The sequence below is a fragment of the Dipodomys merriami genome, unplaced genomic scaffold, assembly GCF_024711535.1.
Source record: "Dipodomys merriami isolate MVZ:Mamm:240054 unplaced genomic scaffold, mDipMer1.0.p SCAF_29, whole genome shotgun sequence".
Classification (NCBI taxonomy): domain Eukaryota; kingdom Metazoa; phylum Chordata; class Mammalia; order Rodentia; family Heteromyidae; genus Dipodomys; species Dipodomys merriami.
Genome location: NW_027204381.1, coordinates 2522333 through 2549937, shown reverse-complemented (window position 1 = coordinate 2549937; position 27605 = coordinate 2522333). Strand labels below are relative to the sequence as shown.

General features: G+C 37.8%; 1 protein-coding gene across 3 annotated transcripts; it reads right to left on the bottom strand.

The window, feature by feature from the left end:
- Positions 1-8536: 8536 nt before the first annotated feature.
- LOC138838823 (kelch repeat and BTB domain-containing protein 3) lies at positions 8537-27410 on the bottom strand. Of its 3 annotated transcripts, none has more exons than XM_070038181.1 (4): positions 27221-27410; positions 24168-24205; positions 18898-19142; positions 8537-16415 (listed from the first exon to the last, which is right to left on the bottom strand). In XM_070038181.1, exons 3-4 carry the CDS (start codon positions 19116-19118, stop codon positions 14813-14815), a joined length of 1824 nt encoding a protein of 607 aa, XP_069894282.1. In that variant the 5' UTR covers positions 19119-19142; positions 24168-24205; positions 27221-27410; the 3' UTR covers positions 8537-14812. The 3 variants fall into 3 exon arrangements, with proteins under 3 accessions (XP_069894282.1, XP_069894283.1, XP_069894284.1); XM_070038182.1 differs by lacking the exon at positions 27221-27410 and adding an exon at positions 26782-26827; XM_070038183.1 differs by lacking the exon at positions 24168-24205.
- Between the last annotated feature and the right edge of the window lie 195 nt (positions 27411-27605).

Sequence of the window (27605 nt, the reverse complement as noted above, 5' to 3'; positions counted from 1 at the left end):
AATCTTCGCTGAATAAATAATCTTCTATCACATAGCAATAACCTTTGTTTCCATCTCTTTTATTAACACTATAAGGCAATCGATTAGTCATCTATTTTGCTTTTGTAAAGGTAATTTTATTATTATTCATCCATTTTGATTGCCACATTTATTATTCATTCAACAAGAACATATTGAAGGTGTATGATACGAACAAAATCCTCTGTTCTTGTGGAGTTTAAACTTTATGATTTTAGCTTTGAGTTAAGAGTGTCTAAATCCTAAGTTATGTTGAATTTATATTTGTATTTGCTTTCTTAGCCAGCCAGGCTTATACCTTCATAAGCCATTGCTTATCTACAGGGTTACTGGCTCTGTTCTCTTCTGTTTTAAAAAACAGTTTTACAGTTTACCATGTATAACAGTCATTGTTCCTTTGCAATAAACCTCTTTAAATGGGATTTTTATGCAGTGTTTATCCTTGCTGTCATTTAACTCAAAATTATTTACTATTTCTTGTCCTTACTTAAAACTGTAGCAACAAATGAGAACCAGCGGGACTATCTATCTTAGAAAGCGATGCAACACTAACAAAACCCAAACTAACCTCAAAGTTAAACTACAGCACTCTGAGAAATGATATAGGAAGAAAACATGATGTGCAAAATGCAGGAACTCCAGCAGTGCCTTGCAGTTAATTACCAAAATGATGGCAGCCCAGTATGAGAGCCACTATTAGGAAACATGACACTAAGTTTCTCCATTGGTTATTTGATTACACTTGTTTCCAGTCATGCATGTGGGCTTTGGACATTATTTTAAATCATTCCGCACAGAAACATGAGCATATTTTTTTTGCTTTTATGCAGAGAACAAAATGGTTTTGCAGCATCACTGGCTAAAGTAATCACAGTTCTTTCAGGCCACTTTTCAAATGCATGGGGAATGAACTACTTTTGCTGGGAAGCAAGGATACCAAAGGTCATTGAATTTAACAAAATTTAATCCATCAGCAGTTTCTTTAGTTAACAAACCAGTAGCTGGTCATTATTCTAATATGACGTTGTATATCTCCCTCTCTTCAAAGCTAATCAATCTTGTTAAATTTTCCTCCTGTATTTTTAAAATAAACTTTCTCATCCCCTCTCCTCTTGATTTAGGTTCTCAACATCTTTGTCTATAGGAAAGAACACAACCACAGCTCAATCCTTTCTGGAATTCTGGATCCTTCCTTTCTGATACTAAAGTTTAAAGTCAGGGCATGGTAATGCTGGAGCCACAGCTTTGTCCCTTTGTTTTTAAGGTAGAGTCTCATGATTTTTCCCTATCAGGCTATGATTCTCCTATTTCTGTCTCCAAAGGAGCTAGAATCACAGCCATGAACCACCATTCTAGGCCTGCTGATGCTTAATTTTAAGAGCAAAATACATTTATTCTTTTTTTCATTTTTGTTATGCCTTCTTCCTGTAGCAAACACCATGTATAACTTGACTATAGGCACAAAAACATTATTCTTTTAGCTTCACTGAAATATAATGAAATATCTAAAAAAAAATCCTCCTTCACCTCCTTCAGGTGATTGATATTTTGAGGAAACCAAGTAAATATGAAAACTCCTCCTTTCCTACTTACCTAGCACCAATGCTCCTAATGTGAGAAAACTCAATGTGCCCCTTCACAGATGTATCTGCATCCATGTTGGAGTGTGTTCTAGCCTTTGCTTTGCTTTGCTTTACTTTTCTTGGTCTCTACCTCCACATGTCCTGTAATTCTTCTTTGTGACAACAATACAAACTAAGTGGAAAGCCTGTCTACAGGGACCCCAGTCAGTTGTATATCCACCTCTACAAAAAGGGCATTGATCTTTGTCTATTTTTATATTCTTGTGATAATAAAAATTAGTGACTATATGCTGGAGGAAGGATATTATTACTCCTTGGAGAATGTCTAAGTCTTCTAAATTGCTGATTTCTACATGCTCATATGCACCTATGTTTCCATTACTTCACAATTGTTCTCTCATACAAGAATACTATTTGAGATTAGGTCGTTGCATTTTCTTTATACACTTAGTGTAGCTTTCAATTTAGGTAGAATGTCTTTTTTAAACAAAGAAAATGCCCTACTATACTATAATAATAGTAATCTTTCAATCAATTACTAGCATTCATCTTTCTAAGTATAATTTATATTTTATTCCAATATAATGAGAAAGCTTCTTTATATTTTTTTAAATTGTGAGAATGGTTTTCCAATCATTTGAACAAACCCTCAAAGGATTTCTATGGCTCATTGTCTCTAAGGTGATTTGAAAGAAGAAATTAAAATCAATTCTGTTTCTTTAAATAATAGAAAAGCAAAAAAAAAAAAAAACCACACAGTAAAAGTATATTGGCTGCTTGTTTTTATTTCTGTAGAGCAAGAATATTTTAATTTCCAGTCAGCTATGAGACTCTTACTCTTCAGAATTAGTCAATAATGTGGTTCAATCATTCTAAGACTTTGAGATATTACAGTTAATGAAGGAATGGCTCACTTTGTGACAATAATGGCCATAAATAACAACCATACAGTGTTAGACAAAAGTTAAATATGTATTTCTTCCAGGAGAGAGAAAACATGGGTCAAATGAACTTTCAAAATTGCAATTTTTCCAGCTATAGTTCACTAGAATTGAGTGTTTAGTGAGTTGAATAACCTAACTAGATGAAAAACGAATAGAGAAAACCTAGTATTTCTGGGTTCTATTCTGAGTTCAGTTGTATGTGTTGGGCAAGGTATAAACTCAGTGTACTTTGTACCAGAGCCTGAACTCAGAGCCATGTGTTTGCTTGATCTTGCTTGTTTGGCTGGTGCTCTACCACTTGAGCCACAGCTCCAGATATTTTAGAGATGGAGTCTTGGGGACTTTTCTGCCTGGGCTGGCTTTGAACTGCAGTCCTTCAGATCTCTGTCTCCTCAGTAGCCAGGAGTATGAACCACTGGTGCCCAGCTTCAGTGTGCTTACAAAATGAAAATTACAACCTCATGATTAAGGTTATGATGTTTAAATAAAACATATATAAAATGCTTAGCATGATGCGTGACTCTCAGAGCTTTAACAGGAATCTGTTGCTCCAATCTCTGTTTTGAAGGCAGGGTGGCCACATGGCTGCTCACATCAGTACTGTCACTTCTATAGTCTCTGTTAGCCTTAGTCTCACTACTTAACACTGTCTGCTGGGTCATCAAAGGCTACTGAAAGGATAATCTCATCATTTGGGCTTTCTTACAGCTATCTTCTCTTAAACTTGACGAGAGGAAAGTTAAATCCTTCCCCAATCCATGATCCACCCTTACCCACCCTCTCCACCATCAGAAGGCTACCACAGTCCTAGGGGCCAGGACAGCCATTGCTATCCCCACTATGCTACCCAACAAACACGTAACACACGTGTTTGACACCCCCTTACTTTTAGTATCTGACAGCCCCAAATCTATAGCTACATTGAACTGTCCCTCCTCCTGCTGGACGTTCTAATAATTGCAGTTTCTCTTCTCAAGGCTTTTGGGATACCACATTTAGAGTTAACTTGTTTGTAGATACTTTTCAATCTCTCTCTGTGTGTTTTCTTTTGCATCTGCTGGTGTCTAGAAAGTCACCTACTGTGTCATGAAGGGGCAGATCTGTAGCTAGGCTCCTCTGGGAATTTATCATACAGCTATGCAGGTTCCGTCTAGGTAAAAAAAAAAAAGTTTCTTCTTCGATTTACATTTCTAATGTGGTTGAAGAAACTAGAACCAAGAAAAGATGGGGGAAGGGCACCAAAAACTGTATTCCACCTAAAATATATTTCAGCAAAAAAGGGAATACATATTTGCATCTTTAAAGTATTAAATCAATCCAGTAATAAAAGAATCCATTTAGCTTATGAAGGAGCAGGAGCTGCAAATCTATGTTGTCTTTTAATGAATGTATTTAATCTTCAAGGGATAAATTGTTCAGAGAAATGGCTGGAAGTGGCATTATGGCTCAAGCGGTAGAGTGCTCACCTTGAGCTGAAGAGCTCAAGGACAGTGCCCAGGCCCAGAGTCCAAGCCCCAAGACTGACCAAAAAAAAAAAAAAAAGATAGACATAACATGTGGCCATTTGTAAGCATAGCACACATAATGAGCAGAGTAGGGCTCAGGAGTGAAAGTATCCAGCCGCTATCAGTATTATACAGCAGCTATGGATGCTTATGTAGGATCACCAATTTCTGTCCTTCAGCTGTCCCTTATTACTGAGGTTGTAACTCTGCATTGTTTAAACTTATTTAATATTCCTGATAATATGGAATTTATACTGATCGCTTCTGTTTTCTTTCAGCCCTTTAATTCTGCTAATTATATTTGCAGGAAGAAGAAAGGAAAGCTCAAATTATTAAGGATAGAGGTCATTGTGTCTAAGTGGAATTTTTCATGACTGGACATCCTTATTTTGTATTTCTAAATACCAAGTGTGCATTCTTTTATTGAAGATGTAAGATGGAGTAACACATGACAAATAGTAAGCATTCCAATTATAAAGACAATGAAAGTACTCTGCACCATATCTGACTTGCCAACCAACCTAATACATTCTTTCTTATAGTACATTGAGAAAGAAACTGAACTTTATCCCTCCAAAGCTGAATTCATTCTTGTCCATGGGAGTTTATCAAAATACAATACAAAAATGCAATGGCTTTAAAATTCCTTGCAGGCTGCTAAGAGCTCTTTACTTAGGCTACTCCAGAGCTCTGGTTGTCTGACTCCTTTGCTGATGGGTGAGCAGGTGAGCTGGGCATCATTCTTTATCTAGCATTAGCTTCAGCAGTGCTTGTTGAGTTTCAGAACTATGGTTCAAGGAGCAAAGGGCAATGTTCACATGAGCAGGGTAGATGTGAAAGCTGGGAACTCTGATGACTCAAGGTCCTCAGAGAGGATGGAAAACAAAATTAGTTTCCAATAGAATGTGATAGAAATAGAAGTGACAGAAAATAGAAACCAACAGATGGATAGAAGCAACAGAGTTCTCTGTGATTAAAGGTGAGGGAGGTGATTGCTTTTTTTTTTTTTTTTTTTTTTTTTTTGCCATTACACGCCAAAGACCAGTATAGTAATAGCACTCTCTAGGAATTCAATGCAGTGAATAAACTAAAAATTGAGAAAGTAACCATTGAGCCTAAACTGAGGGGAAAGAGAGAGGATATGAAGGGTCAGGTCAAAACTAAAATGTATATTAGTCAAACTTTTTTTTGAAACATGAATTCTCTCTGCCAAGGTAGATAGTACTTTTCAAATTTAAAATATTATGTCCATTGTGGGAAAAGAGTCTGGAAAGAGAAGATGATTGCCACTGAAATTAATAAGGAAACAGAAAGAACACAGAGACATTTATTGAATCTTTTCCATTTACTAAGCACAGTGGAAAGCACATCACATAATTAGATTCCTTTAGACAAAAGCCTTTTGTGGAGGGTATAACTATGATCTGTTTTTCTGATAAGGAAATTGGGGTACAGAATATTTCAGAACATTGCTCAAGCTTCTACAACTTACGAATTATTCTGTACAATAGCAAAGATCAAAATCCAGGCCTGTCTCACTTCAGAACTAGGTTCTCTATTTTACTGTGTTTCCTAACTTGTTCTCCAATAAGAATTACTTTGCACTCCTTGCTAAAAATTATGGGTTCTCAGAGCCTGAGTCTAGAATCTACTTACTATATATCTCCGACAGTGAGGTTTCATAGTTTTAGTAGATACTCCTCAGATGATTATCTTCCAAATCAAGTTTGAGAAATACTGTTTCACCCTGTACAATATTGAGAGTCAGGCGCTAGTGGCTCACACCTGTAATCCTAGCTACTTTGGAGGCTGAGCTCTGCTGATCGTGGTTGAAGCAGCCTAGGCAAGAAAGTCCACAAGACTCCAATAAATTACTCAGGTAAAAGCCAAAAGTGGCTCATGTGGTAGAGCAGACAATGGTCCCAGGCCCTGAGTTCAAGCCCCAGGACAGCAATATATATATGTATATATTCATATATTCATATATTATATATAGCATATGTATAAAAAGAGGTATACATGCTTTAAACATTTGAATAATTTTGTTTAGAAATTCTTGGAAATAAGAGCACATATTAATTTGTGCTTGTAAGAAAAATGTACATTTTCTTTAAATGGAAGAACACTTTGGAATAAAGGTAAATAATATTTGTAAAAGAAACAACTTTGTTCAAAGTTTTTTTTTAAAGCTATAAATAGTTTGAGTTCCAATCAATGTTTCATAACATAAAAGAGTGGTTAATCTCTGAAAGGAAAAACATTAAAGCTAATTGGATTTTTAAATCTGAAAATCCCTCAGGGAAAAGCTTTCCTTGATTAAAAATTTTAAATTCATTTTCAGCACATATTTTGGTCAGGGTTAGGGAAGGGTAATTAACTTCCTGTGGAAGAGTCACTAATTACCACCAAAGCAAAATCAGGTTAAACAAGCCCTGAACTGGGAAGAAATGCAAAAATATTTATCAGGTGCAGTTGAATCCAATATTATAAGTTCTAGGATGACTTGTTTAATATTTATGCATGAATTTTACTTTAAAATAGATTCACAGATTTCTTAAGGTTTTCATGAATCTTAAGTTGGTTACTACATGTTTAGTTCATTAAACTTTATGAAAAATCTTTAAAATAAAAAAACTTAGTAAGTACAAACTCATTTTTTTCTGGAAAAATAGCTTTTATTTAAAAAAGTACTTCCTAATAAAATTTGCAGTTTTAAATAATCAGTGTTTATTCTGTAGATTGGTCTTGTACACATTGCCTTGGAATTTTTTAGTATTAGTTTCAAAAACCTCAAAATAGTTTAAATATTTCAAAACTTTTTGGTGCCATAGTGAAAGGAATACTACTTTTTAGGGTTATTTTCTTCAGAAAATATACAGATAAATAAATTAGAATCTATATTATGGTTCAATTGCTACAAACAGGTTTTGACAACATGTATTTTTCAACTTACAATGTAAACACATAAAAGAGAGTTGTAACATGTTCATAACTCTTAGTGATTCAAAATGAGGATAACTGATCTTTTTAATACTTTACACAATTCATTTCCTGTAAGATTGAAGATTGCTACTTATCACTGAAAGGCTTCCTTTTCCGCCTTTTTCAAAAACAGAGGGGGTAATTCAGACAGCTTTAACATTTAGGGGTAGAACTTCAAATGCCAATACATCAGACTGTATGGTTAACCAGACTATTGATCAAAAGTGTCACTCACTTGGAGCTTAGGAGTATTAATATGCTGAGATAAACCTCTGATTTGAGAGGTACATAACTTTGTGGCACGCCAGATACTTACAATAGCCCTTAAAATTTTAATAAATTCTGTTTCTCTCTGGAGAGACTAGAAAAGAAGGGACTGAGTCAATCATTGGAAGCAATGAACTGCAGAGAGCTAGTGGCTCAGAGAAAACTGGGTGTAATATGGGAAGAAGCCTGGAACAGCACATTTGGACCCAGACTGATGAGCAGCAGCAAAGCTCTTCAAAAATAAGACAACTGGCTTTATCTAGACATGGAAGATACAAACTGAGTTCATTTTGCAAGAGTTGGGTTTCTAACAAGGAACTCTTTGAACGTGAGCCACAGTCTGGACCTTGTAAACCCAGGTTGCTTAGTAAACCAGACCTCCTCACCTAGGAAAAATAAAAACATGACAGAAAAGGAATGATTCTTTCCAGAGAGAAGGAAAATGATAGGATCTAGAATTAACAGAGTATCTGTCACTCTCAGAGAGTCATTTATACTCTCAGCCTTGACACTCTGGCAACCTCCTCTATTCAGTAGGACAGGGTCTTGGCAGTTTGTGGCCCTAAACACATGGATAGACATTGCTTTTGATTATGCCCTGTACATACATGGCCTGGCCTTTCCAGGCAGGGCCTGAAGGTTTCTCCCCATCTCTGACTTAACCTGGAGACTGGCAGAGACTTTGTTCATTTCCTACCATTAAAATTAACTTTGGCCGTACTGGGGTTTGAACTCATGACCTTTGTGTTTATAGTTGAGTGCTCTACCACTTAAGCCATGTCCCCAGCACTTTATTGCTTATTTCTCAGGTAAAATCTTATACATTTTTCCCAGGGCTAGTCTTGCAGATCCTCCTTCATAGCTGGGATTGCAGACATGCATTGCCCTATCCATCTTGTTTGTTGCAGTGGACTGTCACCAACTTTTCTTCCTGGCTGGCCTCCAAACTTGGGGCTCCCAATCTCACTTCCTTTAGTAGCTTGAGGCTATAGACATAAGCTATCTTAAAGTCCACATGAATGTACATATCTTAGAGGACTTCCTCTTCCCCTTCCCCCAACTCTTTCAGAACTTCTGATATCCATTAGCTTTGCTCAGGAACTTAGGGCATCTTGAAAGAGGCAAAAAAGGGAGAGAGAGAGCGAGTCCTGGCATTCGCCTTTCTCTTTATTTTTAATAAAAATAAAGACAGACAATATTATTTTAGATACATTTTAATAAATTACTGATTATATAACTAAAATTCTTTACTGCACATGAATATGGGTGATACAGACTTGCAAGAATGATTACTTTTATTTCTCAGAGCATTAGGGCAAAAGCTCACATTCCACTAACAGAGAAATGAAGTAAGTTACTGACTATGCAATGTAAGTAGGCTTCTGTAGTATTTTCCTCCCCACAATGGGAAAATGGTCATGGAAGCTATTGCTCCTGTAGGAAAAATGGAGGCTGCATATGTACTAAGAATTTGCAATCAGTGTCTTCTCCATTATAGCCTTTGAAGAAAATATGGATAAGTGACATTGAATCTATAGTTTTGCTTTCCAGAACCAACTATACATATATAAATATACAACCAACGAGACACTTCTCCAAAGGGGGATAATGGGGCATAAAATGAGATTTCTCTCCCATAAAATGCTTCAGATTAACTCTTTCAAATACTAAAAACAAACCCTAAAATTACATAAACTACCAAACCAATTTTATCTGTTACCTCAACATATAGTGAATTTCAAATACCGTAAAAACCAATTAATACACATTTGTAGATAAAGTAAAATGTGGTAACATTCTAACATGAGAAATCATAACATAATTCCCATTTTCCATGAAAACAGAATGTACAGATGTACCAATCTGATTTTATAAAAATATTATAAATACATTTTGCTTCATATATTGCCTGAGAGAATACCAGTGTATTGGATGCATTTCTAGTTGGCAGGCACTGTGCTAATAGATGGGTCTTAAAATGATGAAGATGTGTCCCTACATATATGAGGTTCCAGTGAAATGAAACCAATAGGTAAAGAAATATTTACAAAAGAATAACTTGTTGAGCTAGTTACCTCCTTAAGCTTGGGAAAATGTTGTCAAAGTTAATGAGATGAATAAAGCTACCTGGCCCCTAGTTTTTTTAATTATAAAAATACTATGTTCTGTCTAACTTTACTTAATATCAAATTAAAAACATTAAATGTTTCCAAATTTAAAGTTATTGCGAGTCATCCTCATCGACCAACGAAGATATAACTGTTTCCTGCTTTTAAAAAATTGACCTTCTGAAGTCTTTTTTAGAAGTGCTTCTAAAATTCTGAAGACTATATCCAGTGACAAAAGATTGCTATTAACATTCGGTGATGGGGAAAAGGCAGGTAGGAGGAGACATGGGAAGGCTCTAGACTTAAGTGAGCCGGAGAGCTAGTGAAGTAGATGAGAAAATGAGAACTGGAGAGCTATGACTGAATGAGATCTCTAAAATTTCAAGTACACTGAGAATGGACAGTGAGAGGAAAAATTTAGATAGCAACAGAATCGGCCCTGCTGCTCAGGCTCAATCCATCAAAACTACCATTCAACCTAGGATAGGTGCTCTGCAGCAACTCCACAAAGAGAAGCCATGTAATCCAGCCACAGGGGGTGAGGCTAGGAGCTCTGAGCCCCTAACCAAGAAAGAGAAGAAGGCCTTGTTTGCTAGGGCTGAGAGTCATGGTACTCATTCAAATGGCTGCATGGCTGGCATGCAGGAAGAGCAATGTAGGGCCAATGGCTATGTCAATAAATAATACAGCACGGCAATTATTTTTACTATTAGGAAAAACTGGTTAAGGTAGCTGTTTTAGCACCTGAAAGTACTGAATTAGATGCTGAAGAAAATAATAATGAGTCTACAGTGTGCTGGAATTTAGGATTTAGGAAACTACATTAGATCCCAAGGTTCTTTTCAAATTCGAATATGAATCCATGACAGGAGTTAGCTTTGATAAATGTGTAATAGTATTATTCTGCAATTAAACTCTCAGTTTCGATAGTAAAGCTGACTAATAATTAGAGTCATTGAATATAACTAACATTAAATTTTTAAAAAATGGTGCAGATACTTGGGCTTGAACTAAGGGCCTGGGCAATGATCTCTAGCTTTTTCACTCAAGGCTAATCTACTTGAGTCACAGTTCCACTTCTAGCTTTTTGGTAGCTATTTAGAGACAAGAGTCACATGACTTTCCTGCCCAGGCTGCCTTTGAACCACAATCTTGAGATCTCAGCCTCCTGTGAAGCCACCAATGCCCAGATAAAAATTTAAGAGATAAAGATAGCATTTCAAATGAAGTATTTAACTAAAATCAATGCCTTTGGTTACAATAATACAGCTTTAAAGAAAATAATAATTCAGAGAAAATTTGTTACTGGTCTTTAATTTTACATGCGTTATAAAGCAAACATATACCTATATTAAATAGATGGAAAGATCCTAGTTAGTAGCTCACTATGACTGTCAGCACCTTTGATGGACTTTTTCTGAATGATTAAAAATAAACACAATATTCCCTTCAAAAAAAAGGCTCAACAGACACAGCTTTAAGACCCAAGTCCTTGAAGAATTTTGAATAGTTAGAACTACTGAAACCTAGAGTGCTGACTAAGCTGGAGGGGGAAGCAATTAGTTTTATGTAAGAAAATGATCAAGCCCAGTATGTGTAAATAGTAGGTACAAATCTTTGGTCATGCATTCCTGTGTAGGAAAATTATTGAGCTAAGTACTTGTTACATGCTGGATGGAGTCTTTGACAAAGAGTCTTATTAAGTCTTATAGTCATCTAGGGCCATATAAAGTGGAGTAAAAGTATTTCTTACATCTTGTTATAGGTATGCTCCAGAGCTGTCCCCTGGAAGGAAATTTGCAATTTTACCCTTTAATTCCAAATATAGAGGGGAAACACTACCAGGACACTGGGTCCAATTAAACTGTGGACAGTGATCTAAAAGTAACATTACGTATTTAACTTCATAGTTTAATCACTACAACATTTATTGCTTCCTAATACCAGAGACATTCCTCTGTGCTAGAACCTAGTTTTCAAAGGATACAGTTTGAGCCAAGAATTCCAAATGCACCGTTCAATCGCTCCTCATAGTAACTGGGAGATTGGCATCATACTGCAGTTATGTGGTTGTTCCCAAGCAAGTTCCAAATAAATTCATTACAGCTAGTTATGAACACTGCTGCAATAAAGACCTTTTTCTTTCCCAATAGCAGAGTTGAGGAGAATGGGAATTTTTACTCAAATATTCTATATACTACTTAGTCTCAAAAGTCTGTAGATGAACAAAACATACATTTTACTCAAGTCTGAAGATTGTTCCAGGGATGTCTACTAACTTCGACTTGTTCTCCTATGTTGTTTAATATGCTTTCATATGTAATAGTGGCACTTATCTACTTTCAAGTTAGAAGATATGACAACCTTCAAAGTTTTTGCATGCATAGTCTAACTATGGTAAAGCAAGACAATGAGGAAGAACTAAGAATGTTAAATAGAATTTTTCCACAGGAATGACAGCAGTCTGGATACTGAGCAATTATTCTGTGTCTTATGCCAGAAAATAGATAGAAGAGTATAAAGAAAGGAAAACAAACCTGGTCCAGTGGCTCACACTTGGAATCTTTCTCTTACTATTCTAAATGGATGGAGGGGGAAAAAAGACTTCAACAATCATTAAGATTTAAGATTTGCAAGTTAGAGATCCAAAATGAAGACTGAGGCCCCAATGACTGGCAAGGCTAAAGGATATAGCCAGTGTAGTCAGACACGATGTGATTGGGTTCCAGGCTAATTCGAAACGGGAACCATTTTTCAATAAAGCCAACAGATTGCTGGGAAGACATGCAAAATGAGAGGTCAGTTAGTAGAGCCACACCCAGCATTGACTGCTTTGAGTGAAAGAAGATAAAGGAAAAGAAATAAAGGAGGAGTCTGGGATTCTATGACTTTGACAGAGTATTTTATCGTGGAGAAGAACATAAAGATGCTGATACAGAGATAGCAATAAATAAAAAAATGATTATCCAGCAATCCATAGCTATTGTATCAACTAAGGCAGAAAACCAACATTTGAAAAAATATTAAATCATTTGTAGGAGTCACATAGGTCTTGATAGATATGTCTAGAAACATCATAAATCAATAGCCAATGAGGAAAATGGTGGACAGCAAATGATTTCATAAAAGAATAAGAAGGGGTTTAGTTTTGCTTTACTTTTCCCTTTTGGAAAGAGATGAACAATTCCTAGAATGACAATACTATTTATGTGTACTTTATCAACCTATGTTTAGCAGTTCCATAAATCTACAGCTAGTAGACAGATTATGTGCAGTTATAATCATTGCCATATAATTTGCCTCCGATGCCACACATACACTGCATATTCTCTTCCCTAAATACACACGTGCTTGGACAGAAAGGGCAGCCAATTCTACAGAATACTTTTCATGTGACTTTCATCTGATTTGAGACTGCCCTTGATTTTGGAACTGCGAGAAAATGTACTCTACTATTTGTGATTTGAAAAATATGTTTGAAGTTTAACATTTGCATTTATATTGTAAGAAAAAAGGCATTTCTTTCTGGTAAATACCTATGTTTTTTTACCTTTACTTTTTTTTTTTTTTACCTTTATTAATACTGAGTGAAGCATCAGAGAAACACACCCATGTATTACCAGAGATGTAAATCGGGGGTCTTAAAACCTAAAACATCTGCATTTCTTGAGCTAAATTAAAAAAAAAAAACAACTTCTTCTGGCTGAGAACAAGAAGGATGGATCATTATCCTTCTTTTGTTCATGATGAAAGTTTTAAGTTCTACTATCAATACCAAAAGCCATGTCATTTTAATTTAGAAAGTAATTTACTGAGGTAATAAACCAATATGGTGCTTTATAGTATGTAGGTATGTCATTACAGAAAACTGAAATGGAGCCGGGGGCCAGTGGCTCACACTTGTAATCCTAGCTACTCAGGAGGCTGAGATCTGAGGATCATAGTTCAAAGCCAGCCTGGGCAGGAAAGTCTGAGACTCTTATCTCCAATAAACCATCAGAAAACCAGAAGTGGAGCTGTGGCTCAAGTGGTAGAGTGCTTGCTTGAGCTGAAGAGCTAAGAGACAGCACCCAAGTCCAGAGTTCAAGCCCCACAACCGACAAAAAAAAAGAGAGAAAGAAAACAAAGAAAATTGATATGATTAATTAAATCATGAACTTTCTTACTTTAGCTCAAATGTATATAAAGATTAAAAAGTGCTAGGCTGGGCATAGTGGCTCACACCTGTAATGCCAGCTTCTTGGAAGGTACAGATTGATCTTCAGGATCAGATTGAGACTTACTTGGAGGCAAGAAATGCTAAGATCTTATTCAAAAAATAACTAAAGCAAAAAAGAGTGCTTGCGTAACAAATAGGAGGCCCTGAATTCAAATCCTAGCATTGTCAAAAAAGGAAGGAAATATGTAGAATAATGATAAAGCAATACATGGGCCAACGTTCCATATCCTCAATTATATTAAGAATATCACTCATGGGTTATATGTTATGATAAACTAAGGCCTCATGGAACTTAGAACGACTACTCAGAACTACTACCTAAATCATGAATGTTGAACCAGAGAATAAGAGAAATATGACTGCTAAAATTGTAACCATCTGATATGGAAAGCTAATAAAATTAGCAATTTAAAAATACATAAAGAAATTGTCAATGATGTGTTATAACTTAGTACAAATTCCTTCTCTTTCCCCCATCCATCACCCCCTAATACTGAAGTTTAACTCAGGGACTTGTGCTAGAAAAGGGATTTACCAGTTAGGCCACAACTCCAGCACTGGTACAATATTCTATTAAAGAAGAGGTGAACTTCCTTCTGTCTCTCTCTCTCTTTCTTTCTCTCTTTTACACAAAAAATTTATTGTACTGACTAGAAGGATAGGAAAATATGTTTCAATAAAAAAAGTCTGACAAAAAATTAAAGGAAAGAAGGACCTGAAAAAATGAATTCAACAGCTCTTATTTTCTAAATTGCCTCTAACATCATAATAGACTTTTATTTACTTTCACAATTACCTTTTTACTTTTACAAGGGGCTCCCTCCACCTAAATTGCACAGACCTATAAACTCTTGTTTTTTTTTTTCTTACTACTTTTCATGGTTAAAATACTTTATAAAAAAAACAAAGCATCAAAGCCTATAACTTTTACTTACATTTGAGAATGTTAAGTGTTCTGGAATCTTTGAGATTAAATCATAATTCAGCCTAATTTTTGATACAATGTCTTTTTCACTTAAAATATCTGGGAACTCTTTCTTCATAGATAGCATACATAACATGGTAATTCTCTTACAGGAAGAATATTAAGATGTAAAGACCTTTTAGCCAATCCTTACAATAAATAAATTTACCTGTAGGTTACTAGAACTGGAACAGGTTTAGAATATGCAAGCACATACTACCTTTAGAAATGATTGGAAAACCACGGGTCCCTGTATTTATTGAACTGAATCACCTGGCAGTAAAATTCAGTTAAGGCCCTGGGCATTGGTGAAACTTCTTCCCACTCAGATCTGCTGCTGTGGTAGACCTGGACTTCATCTGTGATTTCATCTGGTGCGTAATCCCCACCTAGAATATAAATCTTATCTTCGATTCCAATTGCACCTGCATTAAATCCTGCACATTCAAAAGACCCTTCACCCTTCCAAACACAAGTATCAGGACAGAAACTGTAAACTTTATATGTGGAAAGGTCACATATATATAGTGTGCAGTTCACGGGGACAGCCTTAATGAGAGTAGCATGAAAAAACTGCCCAAACTCTGCCACTAGTTCAGACCATTGATCGGTTGTGGCATTGTATTTAAAAAAGCAATCAAGTGATGGGTTAAATGCATCCGCAATCTCTACCTCTGATCCAAGAACGTAAATTACATTTTGGCATGCACTTGCTTCGGGGTAGTATATGCCTCTGGGTAATGGGCTCACAGATGTCCATTCTTTGGAGAGGGGGTTGTAAGATTCAACATCTAGGAGACTTTTAATATCCTGAGATCCTCTAGTCTTTCCACCTATGACAAATAACCTATTGAGTGCCATAACTGAAGTATGCATGGTTCTTGGTGTTTTCATAGTTGATACCAAGAAGAAGTCATTTTTGACTGGACAGTAGCACCAGGTCTGATCAGTGGCATCATGGTAAGTCTCAGCAATATGAAGGCGGACCTTTCTACAGCACTTCCCTTTGCAGCCACCAGTCAGAAAGATTTTCTCTCCATAACTAGATAGACTAGACCCCGGCAAGTCAATCAGATGTGATTGGGGTAGGATTTTCCATGAGTCCGTTTTAATATTATAGCAGAATGTATATTGGTTTTCTCCATTTTCCTCAGTCTTGTGGATGAATATATATTTCTCAGTTGTGGATGGCCGAGCATCAGGGAAGAGGCCACTAGAAACTTGCACACACTTAATGGCATCTACCATTATGTCAAAACAGTTAGCGCTTTTAAGTAAACATTCTTCATTGAGCAGATAGTCTTGAAGCGTATCCTCAGATAAATGATGCAGTCTTACTTTTTGAATCAAGTGGGGCAGATGCTTTTGCCTTGATTCTAAGTTATGTTTAATCCAACTAAGGACGAACTTCAGTACTGTTTCTTCCTCGGGAACATTTAATTCGTCTGATTCCAGACATTTTTGCAGGACTCCAAAACTCATCTCTAAGAAATCACTCGACTTAAATAACAAGGAAAAATGGTGCTGTACAAAGTATAAAGCATGGTCAAACAAACGGGCAGAGCCATAGCTATCTGATAGAGATAATAAATGTAAACAATTGACGAGATTAATGCTTTTTATTAAAAAGTCACTGCAAGCTTTGGAGAGGAAGGTAACTTGAAGAAATGATGACAACTGGAAGAACATTTCCACGTTATCATCTGTGATTTTTGTTTTTCCAGTATAGGCATAATCAAGAAATGCTTTTACTGCTTTGGAGGATAAATTAGTAATTGTAACACTTCCGTCATCTCTTTCTTTCATATTTACTTCAAACATAGCCCTGCAAAAGACAAAATAATAAGGAACACAAAAGAACAAGTAAACAGCATTATTTTTTTGGTTTTTTTTTTTTATGTTTGTGGTGCTTGAACTCAGAGCCTGGGAACAGTCCCTGAGCTCTTTTGCTCAAGGCTAGCACCCTACTACTTTGAGCCAGAGCACTACATCTGGTTATTGAATAATAAGATGGAGATAAGAGTCTCATGGAGACTTTTCTGCCTGGGTTGGCTTTCAATTGCGATCCTCAGATCTCAAACTCTGAGTAGCTAGGATTACAGGCGTGAGCCACTGGTGCCTGGCTTAGACAGCATTATTTTCTTCCATGATTACTGTCAATATCACCTTAAAGAAACATCCTTTATGCTCTGGTTGATTTACAATATATTTACAAAATCATATTTCAATGGTATACTAATAAATTATTTCAATATCTAGATTATATATGCCATATATCTGCTAAGAAATATAATTTATAACTCATATGAAAATTCATTCAATATAACAGATACAATAGCTAAGCCAAAAAAAGATTATAAAATACTTCAAATTTTGTATATGGATTAGTTCCTATGTAATTCACAGAATTAGGGTAAAAGTTCTCTAATGGCTGAATCTCTTTATGAGTAAATTAATATCAACTGTGTTAATAGAAAGCTAAAATTCCTTACAATATAATGCTGAGGGGGCTTAGGCCTTAACATTTTCTTTCAAATTAGTTTTTGATTGGACAGTAATAAAACATAAAAGATAGCCCAAATGTCTCCAATGAATTTGTCTCTGTACAGAAAAAAAATCCACCTAATGAGACACATTTTTACATCATATATTAGGAAGAAAGGGATGTGATTTCATTGAATGAAACAATACCAGTTAACCACACCAAGCCAAAAAAGACCAAAAAAAATAGCGTCTGTGGTAACAGCAGCTGAGAGATGGAGATAGGTCCCAAAATTTGAATAATTGTTACTAGGCTATTCAATACTTCCAAATATGAGGCCAAAATTACATGGATTGGAAGAGAGGAGGGAAGGCCTGGGTGGCCCTGGGGAGTGGCAAAGTATAATGCGTAGGTCCTCAAGGGAATTCAAAGACCAATATACTATTGGAGAGAAGAAATGAAAAGACTAGCTTTAACAGACACACAGTTAATGTAATGCTGTCCCAGCATTCCTGTACCCAGTGGACTACGTAGCACTGAGTCACTGCTCCCAAACTCAAAGCAATATGCCTTAGAGTGATTAGCAAGCAGTACATGTAAAAATCATTTTCTAACTAAAATTCACCTCATAAAATTTATTCTATAAAATTTATTTTAAAGGCAATAATGGCAAGCATAATTCAATGTTCATAGAAAAAACAAGCTAAATTAAGGATAAAAAGTGATATAAGTGCCATCTTATTCCTCTATTTCAAACAGAACTCTGCTTTTCTCACGTTTGTGAGAGATTTAAACTACTTACCTTGCTTCCAAAACTGAACGTAATATAAAATACTGAAATTACAGTGTGACTAGGAGAACTCAAGGCCAGGAGTTAAACGAAGAAATGTGTCTGTAAGGACCAAGAGGCCACACAGCCTGGTATTACCTTGCAACAATGAATGTGGCAAGATGGCTGACCCTTAATTGTGTGGAGTTACAGCCACTGTCAGCATAGGGGATTCTATAGAATCATGATCAGGACATCCTCAGTAGGCTATGTTGGAAAGGAAGCTTCGTTTAGAAGTTATTGCTCAGAACCAGAACAACTGGGATGTGGACACCCCAGAGATACATCTCTATGATAGAAATACCTTTGCTTCTACATCTTCTGAGTCACAGTCCTTCCCACTGGATAATTCATGGATGCAGTATTCAACTGAAATTTACTTTTGTCTCTGACTCGTTTTCTTTGAACTCTGCTTTCCATTTTTGTTTATCTTGTTGTTTCATCTTTTTCTAAAATGATGCATCTACAGGGAACTCCCAAACAAAGAAGACCCCAGACGAAATCAAACAAAGCAAGAACAGGCTGGGCACTAGTGGCTCACACCTGTAATCCCACGTGTTCAGAAGGCTGAGAGCTAAGGATTACAGTTCAAAACCATTCCTAGCAGAAAAGTTCCTGAGACTATCATCTCCAATTAACTACCAAAAAAAAAATAGCCAGAAGAGGAGCTGTGGTTCAAGTGGTAGAGTGCTAGCCTTGAGCAGAAAAGGTCAAAGACAGTGCCCAGGTCCTGAGTTCAAGCCTCAGGACTGGCATAAAAAAACAAACAAAACACAAAAACCTCTCCTCAGAACATTTCAAAGGATTACACTGCATAGAATGTTGGGAAATTCTGAACTGGGAAGACTTGTGCTTTTGAAAAGGCAGCCTTAAGTTCTCCTACCCAAAAAACCATTAGTTAACCTAATTCGAATGAGGTTTTCTTTCAGAATTAAATATTACGGTTACATGTTCTGCTATCACAAAAAAATCTGAAGCATAGATAAGGCAAGATACCTGAAAAAGTCACTGCATGCTGCTAGCACGCACCGATGACAGGGGATGATCTCATCCTTCACAATTATTTTGAAATCATAAAAGACATTTTGTTCTCTAAAATTCTGCAGAACACTTAGGATTTTCTGCCCATGATCTTCCGACACAAGGAAGTTGTTTTTCCTCTCCGATGAAATTCCATTACATGAACTTCGTTCACTGAAATCATATGAATTATCCATAGCCAATTCCGCCCGTTTTTAGAACTAGAATGAAAAACAATTGAAAAAAAATGAACATTTCAGACTTCAACATTTTCCCCTTATACAACAATGTTCACAACGCTCACTAAGAACAATCATATGACAGTAAACCTTGGCATTTCTTGGCATTGAATGAAAAAAAATTTTGTTTTGGTTGGCCATGAGGCTTGAACTCTGGGCTTGGGCACTGTCCCTGTGCTCTTTAGCTCAAAGGGAGCACTCTACCGATTGAGCCACAGCACCACTTCTGGTTTTCTAGTGGTTTATTGGAGATAAGAGTCTCATGGACTTTCCTGCCTGGGCTGGCTTTGAACCGTGATCCTCAGATCTCAGCCTCCTGAATATCTAGGATTACAGGCGTGAGCCACCAGTGCCCAGCCTGAAAATGTTGTTTTTAATCTTCACAAATGTTGAACTCCTTGAAATTAAGAAGCACCTTATAAGGTCTAATATTTATGACTATACAATTATATATAGGATTAGGAATGTAGCTGAGTTGTACAGTGCTTGTCTACCATGCACAAAGGATCTGGGTTCAATCCCCAGCACAACAAGAAAATAACTGGGTTAAATACAAAAATGGAGATGTTGTAGAAGGGTGTGCTTGTCTAAGCTGTCACTGTACAAGTGTCACTATTATTATTATTATTATTATTACTGGGTTAAATTTTCAATATGTTTGTTTTGACATTTCATCAAAAAAGTAGGCGACACATGGAAAAAATGCTTGATGATTTTGGAGGAGGAGGTGGAGAGCAACAGGCCTAAGAACACTGCTTGTTTCACTTATAATCCATATTCTCTGCAATACTACTATGACCTTCAAGTTTAATAATCACTGAAAGCATATGTAGCAACTTTAACATTCACAACATCCCATCATAAATGCACTCCTTAAGAGGTACCCTGACATTTTAAGTTTTCATTCTTTTTTGTTTGCAAACTTTTTTAATTGTGATTAAGTGATTATATTCATGTCACAAATTTCATAGTGTTGTGGGATAGTAATACTTAGTTAAAGTCACAAACATTCTAACATTCTAACCTCCATGGGGCAAATTGTCTTTATCATGGTCTATAAAGTTTATGAGTTCTATGAACTTTTTCTTTTTCTTTTTTTTTTTTTTGGGAGGGGGTCTGGTCATGGGGCCTGAACTCTGGGCCTGGGCGCTGTCCCTCAGCTCTTCAGCTCAAGGCTAGCGCTCTACCACTTGAGCCACAGTGCCACTTCTGGCTTTTTTCTTTTTGCTTATGTGGTGCTGAGGAATCGAACCCAGGGCCTCAGGCATGCAAGGTAAGCGCTCTACCACTGAGCCACCTTCCCAGCCCCTCCCCTTTTTTTTAAAGGCTGAGTCTTATTATGTAGCCCAGGCTGGCTTGAACACTTGATCTTCCTGCCTCTGTCTCTTGAGGGGGGTTATAGATATGCAGCAGGTCCAGCTAAAGAGCATTCCTGGTAACAAAGATGAATGTTATAAAAATACCTAACATTTTCTGATTATTTGTTCCATGATATTTAATCCTTATTTTTTTATAGGCCTCATCCTTCCCTATTTTTTCTGCTGAGAACAAAACACCCCCCCTTCTTTCAATGTATACACACACACACACACACACACACACACACACACACACACACACACACAGACAAATAGCATACAATAACAAATACATAAAGACTATGAAAAGCGGCTTGGAAGAAAGTAGAATGGCAAACAAGTTTGGGACCTGAGGAACGATGTGACAGTGAGTTCCTTGGATGTTCCTTTTGCTGAAAATATGCCAGATTCCAAAGAAGCTGCTGAACCAGAAACAGTAATGAATAGGCACATAAAAAGCCCCAGGAAGCCGGGCGCCAGTGACTTATGCCTGTAATCCTAGCTACTCAGGAGACTGAGATCTGAGGATCCCGGTTCAAAGCCAGCGCAGGCAGGAAAGACCATGAGACTCTTATCTCCAATAAACCACCAAAAAACCAGAAGTGGCGCTGTGGCTCAAGTGGTAGAGCGCTCGCCTTGAGCTGAAGAGCTGAGGGACAGCACTCAGGCCCAGAGTTCAAGCCCCAGGACTGACCAAAAAAAAAAAAAAAAAAAAAAAAAAAAAAAAAAAAAAAGCCCCAGGAAAAACTTAATGTCTTTCATGCAGGTCCAGGAAATGATCAATATACCAATGCAGAAAAGTGTTAAGAGTAAAATCCAAGACGAATACTATCAAGTTTTGTGGATCTCTCAACTGCTACTTGTGAAGCAACAATGAAGAGACTAGTTTCTGCTCATAGTAGGCTATAATAAGGGGCGTCTGCCCTCTTCTTCCTATCCCTCCACTACAATGTTCAGTCAGAGAAGGCTGAACAACTACTAAGAATGTTTGCAAAGATATAACACTCATACTCACTATAGTTAAATCAAAACGGAATTTTCAACATGGTTCTAGTGACAAAAAAAAAAAAAAACCCAGAAAAAAGAAAACAGACAAATTAAGACTAGGGAATATAAACAGAAAAGATAAATAGTAGACTTAAGTACTAACACCATAGTTACACTAAAGTGTAAATGGTCTATGTACATCAATTAAAAGACAGATATTACTGGAATGGATGAGTGATTCATTCTCATGCTTCCAATAAGTAACTCACTTAAAAAGCAAAAATAAGTTGAAGTAAATGGATAAAAAAGGTATGCTGTACAAGCATGGCAATGTCAATACAGTATAAAATAGACTTGAGCAAGAAACATTTTCAGGAATAGAAAGGAATATTATACAACATCAATCCATCAAGAATACTAGAAACTCTTAAATTTAAATGCATAAAATAGTTGATTTGTGGGCTGGGAAGGTGGCTCAGTGGTAGAGTGCTTGCTTTGCATGCCTGAGGCCCTGGGTTCGATTCCTCAGCACCACATAAGCAAAAAGAAAAAAGCCGGAAGTGGAGCTGTGGCTCAAGTGGTAGAGTGCTAGCCTTGAGCTGAAGAGCTGAGGGACAGTGCCCAGGCCCAGAGTTCAGGCCCCACAACTGGACCAAAAAAAAAAAAAAAAAAATAGTTGATTTGTAAAATATATTAAGTAAAAACAACTAAAGAGAAAATCAGATTTCAAAATATCCCCTTCTCAAAAATTAATGCAACTAGAACATAAAATATCAAGGATGTGAAGGAAGTTAACAATACCATTAGCCAACAGAATCTACTCAACAACAAAAAGAAAAATTGACCTATAAACCACATAATCTATATTTTTAAGTGCCTAAGGAACATAAACCTAATTTGACCATATCCTGCTTCATAAAACAAATTTCAAATGATTTTAAAGAACTGAAACCACAAATACAATGTTTTCTGCCCACAATGGACCCAACTAGATATTAATCACACATAAATAAAAATATGCATGTATTTGGAAACTTCTAAGTAATACATAGGTCAATTTCAAAGGTACCTAAAAATACATTAAGCTATAAATACAACGTATCAGATGGAATGCAGCTCAAATAATACTGAGGGGAAAATTTACAGCACTGTGTGCTTACAAGATCACAACTCATCCAATGTGAAATATAATTTGAATAGCCATGTAATCATTAAGGAACTTACATTTTATCCGAAGTTAAAAGTTCCTTTAGGAAACAGAAGAAAACCTAATAATTTTATGAAGCCAATCTTATTGTGGTAGACAATAGGATTATGTAGACAGAGTACTCCAAACAAACAAACACACGAATCCCTATTACCACAGACCTATATTCCTTACAAATGTAGATATGAAACTTCTTAGCTAAATATTAACAAAAAGAATTTAATGTGAATCTATACTATGACCAAGTAGGTTCATATAAGCATATAAGATTGATTCAATATTTGAAAGATAAATGCAATGTATCATATACCAAGCTAAGGAAGAAAAATTACATAACAATGATCAATTCATACAAAAAAGCATTTGACAAAATACAATAGTGATCTTCAAAAAATTCCTAGCAAATGAGGACCAGAGGAGAAATTTCTCACTTCCAACTTAATAGAGAATAGAGCCAGGTGCTGGTGGCTCACACCTGTAATCCTAGCTACTCAGGAGGCTGAGATCTGAGGATCACCATTTGAAGCCAGCCTGGGCAGAAAAGTCTGAGAAACTTTTTTTTTGCATATATTTTTTATTGTAAAAATACTGTACAGAGGTGTTACAGTTACATGAGTTAGGTAGAGTACATTTCCTATCAGGCATTGTTACCTCCTCCTTTGTTTTTCCCCTGTCATCCCTTCCCTCCCGACCTCCCCAACTTCTCTCTCCCCACCCCCACACCCCCCCACCCCTGAAGTTGTAAAGTTCATTTTCAACATAGTGTCTTGTATGTACATCTTGTTGTTATAATGGGTCATCCTGTAACCTTATTTCAGTATTTTATAAACTACACAGAAAAAGCTGGAAGTGGTGCTGTGGCAAGTGGTCTTGAGTACAAAGAGGCTTAGAAACAATGCCCAGGGCCTGTGTTCAAGCTCTAGAACTGGGGGTGGGGGTGGGGAGAGACAGGGAGAGAGGGACAGGGATAGACGGGGGGGGGAGTTAGAGGGAGAGAGGAGCAGGGAGAAGGAGAGAGGAGGGGGGAAAGGGAGAGAGGAGGGAGGAGAGGGAGAGAGAAAGGAAGGGGGAGAGGGAGAGAGGGGAGGAAGGAAGAAAGAGGGGGGGGAGGGAAGGAGAGAGGGAGGGGGAGGGAGAGAGAAAGGGAGAGGAGGGAATAAGAGAAAGGGAGGGAGGAAGAGAGAGGGGGAGAGGGAGAGGGAGGAAGGAAGAGGGAGTGCGAGGGGGAAGGGAGGGAAGGAAGGAGGATAGAGGCTATCTATCCACACAAAAACCTAAGACAAACAACATACTAAATGATAAAAGCTCGAATATCTTCCTCCTTAAGAGGAAGACAGCATGCCCACCCTTCCCACTGCTATTCACCAAAGTACTGGAGGCTCTGGCCAGCATACTGAAGAAAAATTTTAAAAAGCCATATACATTGAAAAGAGGGGGAAAGAACTATCTACTTACAGATGATAAGATAATCCACATAGTAAATCCTGAGAATTCTACAAAATAAAAACAAAGCTAGAGATTAGAGACACTGCAGATTGAGACGCAAAATCAATTATATTTCTATGTAATAATAAGAACTGCAGGGAAACCAAAACGTAAAATGTAATCGCTTAGAAAAGAAGGGAAAAATACTGAGCTATGAATTGAAGAAAACAGATACAGGGTTTGTATGCTGAAAACTACCAACTCTTTAACAAAAGAAACCCATGAGTACCTAAATCGGTGGACAGAAATGCCACCTCTGAGAACTGGAAAAGCCAAAACAGAAAGGTGAGACAATCTCTCCTCAAACGGACATACAGACTGAACACAGTGAAGTCTGATAGGTCAAAATTCCAGAAAGATGTTTCTGTAAATATTATTGAGATAAGTGTAAAATTGATATGGAATAAATTAAAATATCTAATATAAATTTTAAAAAGAGTAACAATGTGATAGTAAACTATGTTATTTTAAGACCTATTATAAATCCAGTAGCCAAGATTGTGTGTGATATTGGCACAAAGAGATACATAGATCAGTAGAAGAAAATACAAATTGAAAAATAACCCTACACAAATACAGCCAAGTCACATTTTTACAAAGGTACAAGCAATACAACGGAAGAAAGACAAAAACCAACCAACCAAACAAACAAACAAAAGAAGTCTTTTCACCAATGCTGAAACAAACATAGATCCACATGAGGGGAAAATATCCCTTAACCTAAACTATAATATGTAAAATTTAATTCATAATGGATAATAACTCTCAACAAGAATTTTTGTGAGCGGGAAATTAGTTTTTGTGTGTGTGTGTGACTATGAGTTAGTCAATGAGTTCTTAGACATGATATCTAAAGCCTAATAAACCAAAGAAAAACAATCAATAGACTGTATTTCATCAAAATTAAATTTTTCCTGTTAAGAGGACAGAGATAAGAAAGACATAAGCTGGGAGAAAGTATCTGCACATCAAATCTAATCAGTAGAATCCTTAAAAACAACCCCGAAAACTCATGAGGAAAAAGGCAAACTATCGAATTTAAAAATGGGCAAAGGGCCTGAAGGTTATTTCCAAAGAGAACATAAAGATGTCAAAGATTTCTCTATCAGAAAATTAGGACAATATTGATCATTTCAGCTGGTTGAGGGGGTGTTGTAACACTGGATCATCGACATATAGTTGGTGGGAATAGTTTCTTAAAAAAAAACCCAAACAACTAAGCATATACTTATCATATTATTCATCAGTTATACTTGTGAGCACTTATCCCAGAGAAATAAAAACTTCTATGTGCATAAAAAGTTGTTCGTGTTGCTTCATAACAGGTTCATTTGTTTTGTTTTGTTTTTGGTCGGTTGTGGGGCTTAAACTCTGGGCCTGGGTGCTGTCCCTCAGCTCTTCAGCTCAAGGCTAGTGCTCTACCACTTGAGCCACAGCGCCACTTCCGGCTTTTTCTGCTTATGTGGTGCTGAGGATCCGAACCCAGGGCCTCAAGCATGCAAGGCAAGCGCTCTACCACTGAGCCACCTTTCCAGCCCCATAACAGGTTCATTTGTACAGTCAAAAACTGCAACAACTGCCAGGTGCTGGTGGCTCTTGCCTGTAATGGAGGAGCTACAGGAGGAGGTACTCAGGAAGCTGAGAAAGTCTGTGAAGGCAGGAAAGTCTGTGAGACTCTTATTTCCAATTAACCACCAGAGGACTGAAAGTGGTGCTGCAGCTCAAAGTAGTAGAGCAAGAGCCTTAAGCAGAAAAGCTCAGGGCCAGGTCCTGAGTTCAAACCCCATGACTGGAAAAAAAAAACACAAAAAACCTGCAACAACCACAACTGTGTCAAATATGTTTATGAATAAACCATTCAACCACATTCTCACAATGCACACATTGAAAACAACGACTGATACACATTAACAACTTAATATGAAGACTGACAAAAAAAGCCAATCTGAAGTGGTCACAAAATAGATGATAGACAAAACCATAGACATGGAGATTGGTTGCCTGGGCTGGAGGAGAGTGAAGTGTGGGAAGGAACTATAAGGGCATAATGGTTGTATCTTACTTAATGCAACTTTTTCAAGAGTCTGCTATTAATTTCAGGGGTGTTTCTATGGATGTATAGCTCTATATACATATATGTGTATATCCCTCGCTCTCTATACACATATATGTATACACACGTATGTACACGTATGGGTATGCATGCTCATGTGCACACACACATGCATTCTAAATGTAAATGTACATCTGTGCATGCGTACATATACACTTGGAGAATTCCAAGTGACAAAAAGGTGCGCCACAGTTCAACTGGCGTTGTTTTCTTTCTGAGGACTTTATTCACATCCTACGAGGATGTGTGCCTTCAATACCCCATCTATTCACAAAGGCTTCGTGGGGGCTGATGAAACCACAAAACAGTCCAGAAGACCAGAATAAAATCCGAGTAACGGAAGACAGCATGGACAGGCAGGTAATTATACGAATTAGTACTACTTGCTGACCTAACCTGGTGTCAGGACTGAATCCCACAGTATCTCATTTAATCTACGTATTTACCTTCGTCTGCTGATAACTTTCTCACCTGGGAATCGAACCCCGCAGGACTCTGATCCAGCAGGGCCCTGAGTCACCAACGGGGACTACAGGTGTGTCTGCTATGGAGACCGCGACCCGCACCCATAGGACCGCGAGGCCGGGCGCCAAAGCACGACGTGGTCCCCAAGGGCTTGTTTTGGGGCTGCGGGTGGGGAGGAGGACGCCAGCCCCGGCAGGCCTGGGGGGGGTTCGGGGTGGACGGGTGCTGGGGTGAAGGGTGTCCTGGGTGACGCTGCAACTCGGGGGCCGTCGCGCTGCGCGACTCCACGGGAACGATCAGCATCCTCCCTGCCCCCGCCACCCCGGCCCGGCCGCGGACACCTCTCTCCAGACCCACAACCCCAAGGAGCAATGAGAAATCTTCCCCGTGGGACTTAGGAACCGGCCCCAGCCCACTCCTCCCTTAGACCCCCAGGCTCACGCACCTGCCTCCGCAGTCTCCCAAGGCTCCACCCCAGTCTCCCGGCCTCTCGAGCGCTGGTTTGCTATTGGCTAACACCGCTGCCCCGTTAGCTCTGCGCCCAGTGTGAGTGGCGTAAATCTGCTCCGCTCGAGTTTAGTCCCGCCCTGTCCTCCCGGGCCACGCCCCTACGCGACGTCACGCGGTGCCGCAGCTCGTCTGAATCGCCGTCGCCGCTTTCCCCAAACGGAGACCGCCGAGTTTGGGGCGGGGCAGCGTGAGCTCCGGATGGACCACGTGCCTCTTGACGTAGCACGACGTCGCACTCCTATTCGCAGTTTCCTGGGAAAAAGGGTGGGGACTGATGACGTAAAGGATGTCCCGCCTTCCACGCACAGCCGCCTCGGAGG

What these genes read in the sequence shown, in the direction of transcription:
- LOC138838823 (XM_070038181.1), bottom strand. Translation starts at nt 19,118, where the DNA reads ATGGATAATTCATATGATTTCAGTGAACGAAGTTCATGTAATGGAATT. An exon ending in GCATGCAGTGACTTTTTCAG is followed by an intron (nt 16,416 to 18,897) that starts GTATCTTGCCTT and finishes TGTCTTTTGCAG; the next exon opens with GGCTATGTTTGAAGTAAATA.